This window comes from Mytilus edulis, chromosome 4, assembly GCF_963676685.1.
Source record: "Mytilus edulis chromosome 4, xbMytEdul2.2, whole genome shotgun sequence".
In the NCBI taxonomy this organism is placed as follows: Eukaryota; Metazoa; Mollusca; class Bivalvia; order Mytilida; family Mytilidae; genus Mytilus; species Mytilus edulis.
Window position 1 is genome coordinate 54,500,007 of NC_092347.1, and position 13,752 is coordinate 54,513,758.

A 13,752-nucleotide genomic window follows, 5' to 3' on the forward strand; every position below is an offset into this window, starting at 1 on the left:
GTATAGATTCTAGGTAATTAAATTGTTTATAATCTTAATAACGTGTCAAAGTATTCTTTTAGTTGTCTTTGTGAATCATTCCTTTAACCGTTTAGTCTATCTTTGGTAATATCAATTTGACGTGGCTTGTTACATATCCATCCCGTCATTGTGTTATTGTGCCATGGTAATTTTTTGTATTCTCGTATTTCGTATTGCTAATGTGCTTTGTTTATATGCGTATTTCGTTGACATATTTGTTTTTTTTTATAGTTAAAATTAAACAAACTATGCTTACGGCTGTACCCCTATTTTTGACATTTTTACCTATTATGTGAATGTCTGATTGTTTTGTTCACACATTGTTGTCAATATATTGAAATTTTATTCGACTGTTATACAAGTGAGAAGTTATGTCAGCTATCAAACTAGTTTTCACCCATATTGTATACATAAGAAAATGCATGTATCAAGACAGGAATATGACAGTTGCTATAAACTAGCTTGAAGTGTTTGAGCTTTTGATTTTGTCATTCGCTGAGGGACTTTTCGTTTAGAATTTTCCGCGGAGTTCGTTTTTTTTCTTATTTTACTTTTTGATCATTTATTGAAAAGGTTATAGGGTTAATGGTAAAATTGTTGGATGTTAAATTGGTTTTGATAAATAAATAAATAATTGTCATAATATACATCAATTTGTTTCCTAGTATGTTTTTTTTCTCTCTTTGTATGTTATCAGGGGTTGTTAGACTATTAAATTACCCTTTTGTCCTACGTAGTTATTTATATTTTTATATACTATGTCGAATTGTTACACTATGTTGACTGCTCTTTTCCTTTTATTGTCACTGACTTTTACCTATTGTGTCTTTTAGTTTTATTCAGTTTAATGAGATTTAATGCAACTTGCATACAAATGAAATATGCAGCTAGCTGTAAAACTAGGTTTATTCATTTATACAAAATGTCCTTTTTTAAGTTTTCCCATTTACTGTAAATCTTGGCCAGGGTGCAGCAATATCACCGTGCGCAACGTCCCAGTGTGTCCAGATTGACATCCCTTTTATTTTACTGTCAATGCTGATGGGATTTGTTTTTGTGGGGATGAGAGAAAAGTGTTTTTGGCTTTTTCAAAAAGACGGAAAAAGTTTGTGCACTTAAGTCTCGTATAGTCTATCCACTGCATGCCTGGGCAATTTGGGTTCCCCTCCAAAATCCCGGATTCACGCTACCCTTGTCGTTGCTGGCAGAAAATCAGTAAGTGTATACATGCTACATGTATGTGTAAAAAATACTTGTGTAGTCTACTTGTTCAAAAATAAAAATGAACAATGATGTTTCAACAGTTTATCTGCTATGATCGGAAACAACCCTCCGAACTAGGCGATTCGGGTACCCCGACGTTATACAAAATGAAACCCGAGTTGTACGGATCCCGATTTATCGTGATTTTTTTCATATTTTTCCCAATTTTGTCTTCCATCGATACAATGAATTATATCATACTAGACATCTACTTCGTTTTGTGAATATGTATTCGATGCAATCTCTATCATCAGTTTAAACATTACATCCGCGTATGTCGATTCTTTGAAAGTTACGGACATCTCTATTGGTATGATGAAAAAAGTTACGGATAAGTTGTTTTGAAGTTACGGACAGCCTAAGTGTTTTTTTAAATCGTGCTGTGATCGTTTATTTTGTAGAATTTAATCACCTTTCCAGTTTAGGGGTTTCCCTAAACGATTAATACAACTTTTAAATTCAGTTGTTTAATTGATGCATTCGTGGTATTATTATTCTATAGAAGAAAAGTATCTAACCGACGTAAGGCGGCTCCATCTTGGGCTGTGGGTAATTAAGTTACCCACAGCCGTTTAAGCACAGTGCTATTGCTATAATTGTTAGGCGTACGTTTCATATATATATAAATAAGATTCTACGACAACACTCAAATCACAACAGTTGATAGATAAAAAAAAATACAATGAGTCAACTCTTATGGATGCCCTCTATGCCATTGGTATATAAAAAAAATAGAAGTGTTTCAAATAATTCAATTATATCAAAAGTAAGTTTAAAGAAATGTACTGTGTCGTGTAAAACTGGAATTCCGACTACTGGCCAGGTCAATGATTCGGGTATGAGTCTTCCAATGCCAGTGACATAAAAAATAACCTGGTGGCGCTCTAGTAACAATGAAAATCGTTGAAAACAACAATTGTCAAGGTAGCCCGGTTGTAATGTCAGGTTGACTGTGGACATGCATACTTTTGATTCTAGAAAATGAGAAACGATCAACCAATTTATGTTGAGATCTTAGAAGAGATAATGTCTGTTTTTTTCTCCTTTGGCAACGCGTGAGGTAGATCCATAAATGTTCCACAACAGGGTCATAAACAAAACAAAATGAGATTATAACTTACTGCTATAATTACAAATTCTGATATATTAAATGAGACGTATAAAAGTCATGGGAAGGGGGTCACATGATATAATACTATCAACAATATATTGTTCTAACATGAGCAACACGACGGATGCCACGACTGGAGCATGATCTGCTAACCCTTTTTGAGCACATGAGTTCACCCCCTAGTTTTTGATGGGTTTCGCATTGTTTAGTCTTTAGTTGTCTATGTTGTCTTATGTAGACGAAACGCGCGTCTGGCGTATAAAATTATAATCCTGGTACTTTTGATAACTATTGTGTTTTGTGTCCTGTTGTATGTCTTTTGGTCTTTTTCTTTTTTTAGTCATGGCGTTGTCTGTGTTTCTTTTACACTTATAAATTTGAATGTCCCTTCCATCTCACTTTTACTTCTTAACAATGGGTGGTTAAAACGGTAGAACTGAAAATACTTTGTGTTTCCCATTAAGCCGGACTTCCGACTATTGGAATCGCCAATCAATGATTCCACAGTATAACGCAGATTTAAATAATATATCCGTACTATACCTTAGATAACTAACATACAACACATTATTTTATTTCATCCTGTTGTTTTAATATTCATTTCTATCACAAAATGTTCAATTTTCTGACATTAACACAAATTGTCAATATGACATTTACCTTTTTTTTAATACTAGCCGGGATTACCACTGATTGTCTGATACACATTAATTTTCTTTTCAGTACCCTATATGTAACCAATAACCTGACATCATTGATTTCACCTATATTTGTTATAGTCATTAGATAGAAAAAAGTATTAAGCCTTAATATAAAAGAACACATGATCAAGCATCCATGTATCATGTTAATACTTTGTTTCCAAAATCAAAACAGCACTGCACGGTCTTAAACAAGCGAAAATAGACCACATAGAGGTCAGAGTAAAAATCTTAAATCAAAATGAACATCAGGAACTAGGATAACTTACGAGTCAACAGCATGGCCTAGTTTTAAAAGAATATATACCGTGAAGAGACGAAATGATCTCTTTTTCTTTAAGTATTATTTTTGTAAAATTCACTAAATTACATCAATACGCTTAGGTTAATAATGGAAATTTTAAAAAGACTTGGATATATAAACGAAATGAGAGAGGGAAAACAAAATCATCTTCGTCAAGAAAGCGAAAATTTGCGAAAGATATCAAGGGAACATTAAAAACTTAAAGTCAAAGAAAAACTGACAACGCCTAGCATGTAAATTCAAATTCGAAAATGTCGGAAGCACAAACAAGAACACGAACACTGCATATTATTACAAGTCAACAAAAGAAACAAGTTTTAACTCCAATTTATCATAAAATGTAATAAATAGAAAAAAATGTTAAAATATCCAATGAAAAACATTCATATACAAAGCGAATACATATGATCTAAAGATCTAACTAAATAGGAAATTAAAAAATACAGAGATATTGAACACAGGGGTCAAATTTATTTTGCAGAAAATAATGACAAAAGTCGGCACTTAAATGTGACAGTAACAATCAAGTATTCAAATATCTGCAAAGACATTCAAAATTATTAAGCAGACCATGTTTTAGTTTAAAATTTTAAGTTCTGATATCGATGGTTTTGTTTTTTGGTGATAATTTGATTTTAGGCATTTATGTACCTTGGTACAGTGGATCCAATTTAATTTATTTGGAAAATACGTTGTCTTGTATCGTGTTTTTTGTTGACCAGTAAACATTGTAGAAAACTAAAGATTGAGCAAAAGAATGCCTTTAAAAAATACCGTGCATTAACTTAGTTTATTCAAAGCTTTTTCAGTTTAAGCGTCTAGTATAAGTTTGGAAACAATGATTTTTCTGAAGTTTCTGCTTATATCTGAGACCGAAAAGAACAACGTTTTATTACTAGATGACTCGTTACTTAATTTGAAAAAAATATCTGCATTTACCACAGGTCAATATGACAGGTTTCAATGTGTCTGGTGTAATCAGTAAAAGCCTACTGTGTTATGTTATATATGTATGTCTGCTTTTGTTGGTGTGGATGTCTGTTTCGATTACGTTTGTTTATCTATTGTCCTCGTGACGTTCTGATTAACCGATTTAAAACTAATTTGATCGATATTTTCTAATTGTTATTTATTAGGTTAGTGATAATTTCATATTCTTAGGACCTATTGTTACACTGAAAGGTTGATTGCTGGGTGTTGTTTATAGATTGTTATTATTGATGCACAGATTGATATTTTCAGAATATACGGGAATTAAAATTATATACCATACTCTGACACTTAAACCAAATAAATTAAGAGGCTGATTTAGGTTTAATGCATATTTAAACACTCAATTCATATAAAACCTAGTTAACTAATAAAAATCACATCCTGTGGTGTTGATGTTTCATTTATATTAGAAAAAATGCTCAAGCTTCTGAGATCAACCCATATTTTCGAAATGACATTTAATTGTTTAATGCTAACTGAGATTACCGCTGATTGTCTTATTGGCATTATTTTTTTTACAATACTAATATTCTAACATTATTGATTTTTACCTTAACTTTCCAAAGTCATCTGAAAGAAAATTATTTAAACCTTAATATGGAAGGATAATGGACGCATTTTCATGGAACATACAATTTAATACTATGTTCACGAGATACCAAGATCACGACACAGCCTTCAATAATCTGACCCTCTTAGAGTAAAAATTCTAAATCAAAATGAACATCTGGAGTTCCTGTGAGGATGTTTTACAAATAAATGGCATGGCATAGTTTAAAAAAAAAACAGAATAAAAACCGGGAAATCCCGATATAATCTGTTTTTCAATAATTTTTCTTTTTTTTGGATAAAATCGATATACCTATCTTATTTTCATGGAAGTCCGAAAAATATACTGACCAGAATATTTGACTAAATGATAAGTTAATGAATATTTACTAACATAGATTATAACCAGCCTGAGAGAGGGAAATCAAATGCATTATCATCATATTTTCTGAAAAAAAATTTAAATAATTCAGATTGTTCGTAAAACAGAAGCAGAAGATACCAAGATGACATTGAGAACTTATGAGTGGAAGAAAAACTGACAATGCTACGTCAAAAGTCAAAATGCTAACGACAACGACAAAAGTCCACAAAACCCTTCATGCAAAAATAAATATTGAGCAAAATCAAACGTCACCTTTAAATACCGCTATGTAACGAATGGTCACCAAAAGTATAAGAAGTTATGATCAGTTATAGCTTTTAGTATAAGAATAATTTCTTCTAAATCTTAGAACAAACGGAACAATTTTTATTTTATTATTTTGACACGTTTACAAGTTTGACGAATGGTCGGCGTACTTGTATATCACATTACAATACGATATGATTTCTTTATATTGAGTAGAAGCATACTTTTTAATCTTATATGTATTTATGCTGTTGCTGGTCCAGATGTCATATTATTTGCAATTTATGTTGTCCTCCTGACTTTCTATTTGGTTTTCATTTAAAATGTTTTGATTGGTGTTTTTTAACTGTTGTAATACGTAATTTGTAACCGTTGTTTATGTTATGTTATGTCCTATTGTCGTTGATTGAATATGTTCGTTGTTTGATTGTGCGTATCTCTGTTATGAATGTTTTTGCGTATATTTGTGTTGTACTTCTGTCACGCAGTGTTTTAGCGATATTTCTTATCATTGTCATGAAGCGACATATCCTGTACACGTCCGGAGTACTAAACTAATAAATAGCTCGATTATATTTGTGTTGGCGGTTTTTTTTTGTTGAATAAAGTGTTCCCGTTTTCCTCGTTTTCCTCTTATAGTTGACGTGTTTCCGCCGGTTTGGTTTGTAACCCGGATATGTTTTTTATGACTTTTAACAACATGTTTACTACTGTTGCCTTATATAATTTAGATAACTGATAGTGACCTTATCCCCGAGCTGTTGTTAGAGCAGTTGGTTTTTTTTATTGCCGTTGCCACAAGATCGAAATATTGAATCACCGACTGATATTTTCAGTAATTACGGAAACGAATAATACGAGTGAAATGTACAACATCTGTTTAAGTTTCAAGGCAACCTAAAAATTCAAGTTAAAATGCATATTTAAAACAATTTATTCATATTAACCCTAACATTAGCTAACAAACAACGCATTATTTTATTTTATCCTGTGGTTTTGATATTTCATTTCTATACAAAATACTCAAGTTTTGGTGATCAACATATATTGTCGATATGACAAATCCTTTGTTTATACTAACTAATATTACCACTGATTGTCTGATTGACATTTTTTTTTACAGTACCATTAACCTTACATTATTGATTTCACTTACATTTGTCGTTTTAGTAAGAAGGAAAATGTTTTAACCCTTACTGTACAACAATACATGAATAAACATCACATACATATATTTTGATACTAGGTTTTCAAAATCAAAAAAAATTCAATGTGAAAATCTTTAATCAAAATAAACATTTGGAGTATCTATCAGTGTATCTAACGAATAAAAGAGGGGCGAAAGATACCAGAGGAACCTTCAAACCCATATGACGAAAACAAACCCACAGCGCTATAGCAATAAAAGAAAAATACCAACAGACAAACAACTGCAAATAGAACACATCATAGTAAACCGCAGACTGAGCAACACGAACATAATCCAGACTATGTATGTTACAATGTATGTAACAGTTTTGCGGACGTTTTAATGATTGCATAAATTATTCTGTAACATTTAACCAATCAGAAGCATACGAAAGGTATACAAATTTCTAGTGTTCATGTTTGAAATCGGGATGTACCTATAACGTTACATTGTTTAGATATCAAAGACGATGTGTGTAACAGTTTGGTGGACTTTTTCATATTAACTCAAATTGTATTCATTTTAAATGTGGCATTATAATGGAGATAACTTAATTGTATCTTAAGGTAGATCACAAGTATATATTTTTTGAGACCGAATTTTCTTATAATTTGCCAAAATGAATATTTTACTTGCTATGCTTTTTTCAAAAATTTAAAAAAAACGTATGAGTCACCGTGCTATTTTTTAAGCTATGAGTCGTTGAAAATTGCCAAAATTTGGTTAGTTTGTTCATGAAAAAACACATTAGTGTGCATAAAAAAAATCTATGTGTTAGAATTTTTAAATAAATTGTGAGAAGATAGGTTTCATAATATGTTTCAAGAAAATAAAAAGAAAGCATAGTATCACCGAACTTGTTTTCTTTCTACAAGTAAAAAAAAAAAAAAAAATTCCCCTATTAGCCCAGTATAAATTTTGTACTAAAAGAGTTATCTTCCCTTAAATGGATCATTTGATAAAAATTATTTTAGAACCCAAAGAAATGATATTTGTTAAAATATTTTGTTTAATAATCAAGTTTTCTTTATAAAGAGTCTAACCATTGAATTGAAAATCTTTTTGGAAATTTGCAGATTTAGGCAAATAACTAGACCGATTTTGTTTTGTGATTGTACTATCCAAGATGGCGGTATGTCATCAATCTATCTTAAATAAAGGCAACAGTAGTAAACCGCTGTTCAAAACTAAGCGTGGAATGCGTAAAACATGATTTTAGTGTCGCAAATATGCGTCTTCTACTTGTCGGAAAAATCAATTTGCTACGCGTTTCCGAAATTGGAAAGCAAGCGAAACTGGCGATTTAATCTGAAAGCAAGCTTTCTGAATATACACCGTGTTATCTCTAGATTCAGCAAGCTATTGTTATGATGAATGATTGATTAACTGATGTATATCACTAGATTGTTCTTGGTGATACACAGATTTATATGTTCAGGATCCGAAAGCAAATATGATATGCCATACAGTGGCACTTACTTTATCTCATCAAATGGAAATGTACCAGATCTGACTAGTTTTATAGGCAATTTAAACATCTAAATCATAATGACTGTTTGAACAATAAATACATATTCTACATATCATGCATAACAAACAACACATTATTTCATTTCTATTAGAAAATGCTCAAGTTTCTGAAATCAACTCATATTGCCGATATGACATCAACTTTTCAAAAGTTGAGATCACAACTGATTGTCTGATTGACAAGTTTTTTACAATACTAATAGTAAACTAATTACTTTGATATTCCTACATTTGTCGTTGTCATTCGAAAGGAAATGATTAAAACCTGATCAAAAATGATTTCATGGACAAAAATTCATAAAAGATACACTTTAATACAAAGGTTTCAAATATCAAATGAGCACGACGCGGTGTACAACAAACAAAAAGACCTCTAAGAGGTCAGATTTAATATCTCGATCATTGATGAACACCATCTTGAGTTCCTGCCAGGATCTCTACCGAATACAAGTGGGCATCTTCACGGCATGACATGGTTTTAAACGAACCAGTATTAACACCAACTCTGTATGACCAAATTCAAACAATCTTGTGGTTGGCCTAGTGTTTTTAAATTTAACAAAGTGGGTAAGACCTAAATAAAAACAGCGAATTCTCAATAACAAAAATGCATGCTGATTCTTAAAATTCCCTTACGAATTCCCGAAACAGGGGCTAACATAGCGAAAGAACAGAAAAAAAAAAATTATGATATCACAATTTGTAGAATAGCAATACAATATTCAAAATAGCAAATAAAGTTCAAGCTATGGTAAACATTGATATCTTTATTAAAGACCTTAAATAAAACTAAATCAAAACAGCACTACAAAATACCATTTGCAATTTTTTTTTATAGTTGTTAAGAAAATATAAAAATTTGAATTTTAGACAAAAAGCCGAAAATGTAAAACCTTGAAGAGCTTGAAAAATATCTAAGACCAACACAAGTATTCTATCTTTTGAGACAACGGCTTCTTATATATATATATATATATATATATATATATATATATATATATACTCATATATATAACTTGATATTGAGCCGACCCGTAAAGGGTATACATATTGTACAGAAGGAGCACAATGGTGTGCAAATTTTTTAAAAGAAATAGAAAGTATACAGTTTAGTTACAGTCCATATATAATCCGAAAAAATATAATACACAAAAATTAACAATTGTTTGGCTATAAACTTTAGCATTTACTTTCAAACATATAAAGAAATCCTATGAGAGCAACTTTTACACTTTTGTTGTGCTCTTAATTGTTGTGATATTACAAAAATGTATCAGAAAACTGGATGCAACCTGTTAAAGTTTTTTAAACATATTTCATTCCAATAAACTAAATCAAAATCCGGTTTTCAATTAATTCCTTAAAAGGGTTTTAAAAACACAAAATATTGTGTGGAACGATTAGGTTATAAAAATAAACTAGTGTGCCAAAGACATTACTGATTTTAAGTTGGAAGCACATTCACACGAAGATATAAATCCGACGAGAGAAGGAGAAACAAACCATCATCATCAAGAAAAAGAAAAAGAACAAACTAGCAAAGGTGTTCTTGTTTTCATTTGAAGTTCGGAAAAAAAAGATGACTTCTTAAATTTGTTTACATCTAGAACCGAAATTAGTTTCTCAATTCCGTTGAATTTCAATTGATATTTCTTGTGGGAACTACTTTTGAAAAGTCTATATTTGTACAAAAGTTAGATGAATATGTACAGCGTGACTTTACTCTTTTTAAATTCAACACTTATGTTTTGTGCATGGTATGATTGCCAATGAGTTAAGCCTGCTTATAATCAGTTTTTGCTTGTGGCCTGTTGTCCTTTGTATAGTCTATAGAAATATATAGACAAAATGACATAATTATGTTCGAGATCAGTAATCGGATGGGTAAATATGCTCGTTAAACAAGGTTCTCCCTGCACATTTATAATAAGCGCTACATTAACCTGTTCAGATCATGTTGTTCGTTTTTTATTATTTTTAAATACTAAATTTTCCTTTGCATAGTCTATAGAAATATATAGACAAAATGTATTATTTGAATCATTGATTTATTAATGGAATTAGTTGTTATAAAATGTTGTCTGAAACAGAACGATCTTTGCAATTTGAATAAGTCATTTGAAATAATACTAGTTGACACAATATTAGCCCAATAATTGATTCTATTATATTAGCAGCTAATAACCTTAAAACATTAAACTGTAAAATATTCATAGGTCAATACTTATACCAAATATATAGCTCAATATTATCACATTTGAACTGTATTTCCAGTTCTTACATTGATATTTAATGTGAACATCACCTGTCTTTTTCATCGTAGCTGGCTCAAAAAGTAGATATTTTTACATGGTCAAAAGACTTATTAATAATATATCACAATAAACAATAGCGAATAAATCTATAAATCGGGTTCATTCATGATAGTCATGTACTTTTAAAAAGACATTTAAAAACAATTAGATATTATGTTTGAAGAAATTAAAATATATCAAACATTCAACATCAAAGACTTTTGAAAATAGACATCTGGTATTATCAGAGAAATTATAAACAAAATATATGTAAGATATATGAAGATAAAAAAGAAAAAAAAGTAAAAATCTGCAATTAATCGAGTTTTTTACAATCAGATATTGCTACATTAGAAAACATTTAAATAAAAAGGAAAGTAATGAATCCATAGAAATATATCGTAAAAAAGTCCCAAAAACTCGGATAGTTTCGGTGGGATTATGATAGAAATATTAGCTTAAAAAACATACTTATTGCAATACAAGTAGGAAAAAAAAGAATAGAAAAAACATGGTAATTTATGTTACCCTTATAATAAAAAAAGATAGAATTATTTCACGAATGTTACTTCAACTTATCGACGTAAAAGTCGAATTTTAGCGTATGTTGGAAAGACCACAGATAGATATCCAAGTACTCCTTTTAAGGGCTAAGTAGCACACGATGAATTGCTATCAATAAAAAAAAAGTAAGCATTGCTATAAAGACAACATATCATAAACTAAAACCGAACGACTAATAACATTATTTTTTTCGTTGTGAATAGTAAAATTAACAGTTTGTCATGAAAGACAAAAGTACCAAACTTCAAGGTAAATCCAAAAGGGGAAAGTTAAACTAAATGACTCTATAAAACGTTATTTACCAAAGGAACGAGTACATAACAACTATCATACCAGTGACTTCAAACACGCATTTCCCGAATTAACTGGTTGGTAAAACCTGATTTTGTAGCTAGCCAAGCCTCAGACTCGTATGACAATTGATTATATTTCCGTTATATTGACAAAATTTGAAAGCAACATATTTAATATACAATATAAATAGGAACAGGGTTTACTTTTGATTATGATTATACAAAATACCATAAAAAAAATTGTATATATAAAGTCATGATTGTCGTAAAACAAAGTTTGATCTATAAGTTTTTCACGCCGAGGTATGAAAAACTGGCACTTGTGTAGTACGTGTGTCATCCCTATTATTTTGAATAGCTGTAAGATGGTTCATTCTTGTGATACTATCATTACGAACTGTTACTGTTTCATTTTTTTTTCTCCGAAACATATCTTTGAACTCACGCCTAAATCTACTTCCACTCAAAATGTACAAGAGGAAATTGATGGTATTATTAAGATACATGAGAATATTTACAATAGCCCACATCATGTCTAGGACGGCATAACCTCTTCCTACTAATTCGTCCGCCCATGTAGAATAACCAATCAAATATATGCTAATTGGTGTGGTACACAATAGGAAAACCGTGTTAAGGGTAAACAGCATAACACTCATCGACGATAATTTCGAGTCCCTCTGTTGAGCCTTTGATCCAGGCGTTTGCACAGATGGCGCTATCTGACGCTTAACAGCTCTCTGAGAAAACAGTACTTTAACAAATATAAGAAGATTCCCTGTCAATAAGCAACAGAACGGTATGCCACAAAATAAGGATAGATCAATCCATGGCCATGATGAGCTCCAGAACTGGTTGTACTCATCGGAAATGTAGTAACATTTTTCAACCGAAACTGTGCCATTAACTACTGATTCCTTATCTTCAAGACCATAGAGAATGTGACTGTTAATCAGCAATAAAAAAGCTGCAATGGAAACCAAACTTATTCCAGCTTTCTTTTTGGTGCATGCTGTTTTGGCTTTATGTGGGAACCAAACAAGAAAAACACGTTCTACCGTGACAGCAATCAGGATCCATGAAGAAAAGTCTAGAGAGAAATACACTATGAATGTATGCAGTTTACAGATACCAGTTCCCAACTCACGTATGTCCACCTCAAACACTACGTTAATCCACTGTCGCAAAAGTCCAGTATATAAAACAAAAAGATCAGAAATAGCTAAAACTATTAGATATATACTACATACCGACTTTTGAATGTTTTTCCTCCGCAAAACTATGATTGATAAAATGTTACCAGTTGTCCCGAGTATAATTAGTATTGGCGGAAGAATTTTCCAAAGGAAAACACCAGTTTTATATTCTTGATAATTTGTGTAGTCTATATAATCACTCGAATTCATGCTTTTGTTAAACTGTCTTTAAATGTAGTTATGGCTTTTATTTTGATGAATGTTGTAATTGTCTTTTAGAAATCCAGTTTATTTTCTCACAACATGTTGTATTTCTTCAGCAAACTGTTAATTTTCCACGTTTATCATAATTTACCTTGAATTTATGAGCAAACAATTGTTTCCATTGCAGAGTTCCACGGCTTCTGTTTACAACCACGTGTATGAGTTAATCAGTTGCGATATATACCCGTAGTTCATTCTCGTTGGATATACGATATATTACGTTTCAAATCATCCAGGTAAATAGCTAATCCCAGAGACTTAATGAAGGAAAAATAACATCAGCTTCAGGTGTTTATTGTCATTTGTTTAAAAAACGGAGTTATATGAATTGTTAAAACTTCTGCCTCCATTTTCAATCAAATGTTAAAAGTTTCTAATATATATTTAACAAATACTTTTAAATTGAGTATATTGATGTGTGTTAAGAAATAGATAACAAAAGATTTTCCTTTCCTTTATTCATATTATTGACGATGACAAACTAATGACAAGGTTTTAAAAAAAAGATTTATATGAATATAATAAGATAAAAAAAGAAAACAGCTGTTGAAGAATGTATAATATTTTTATACGTGTGTCATTATTAGATCAATAAAACAAAGAAATCATCTGAAACACATGAATATTTTAGTCTTGGTTGTAGTCATTGGCTTTGAACTAACTGTCAGTCACTACGAATCTGTACTTATGGACTTTTTGTTTTTGGGATGTATAAGTACCCAGACAGATCAACTTTCTGTTTTTGTTAGATGTATTTCTATTTGTATCCATCTGATGAGTTACGCCATTTTTAACTGATTAATTTAGTTTGTTTTAATGTTGTACTGTTGCACTGATAAAGAGCTCACA

At 30.9% G+C, this 13,752-nt stretch overlaps 1 protein-coding gene across 1 annotated transcript; it reads right to left on the reverse strand.

Moving 5' to 3' along the window:
- Positions 1-11,164: 11,164 nt before the first annotated feature.
- LOC139518469 (C-C chemokine receptor type 1-like) lies at positions 11,165-13,153 on the reverse strand. The gene has a single exon (XM_071309996.1). The coding sequence runs from the start codon at positions 12,847-12,849 to the stop codon at positions 11,737-11,739; it is 1,113 nt and encodes a 370-aa protein (XP_071166097.1). The 5' UTR covers positions 12,850-13,153; the 3' UTR covers positions 11,165-11,736.
- Positions 13,154-13,752: the final 599 nt, after the last annotated feature.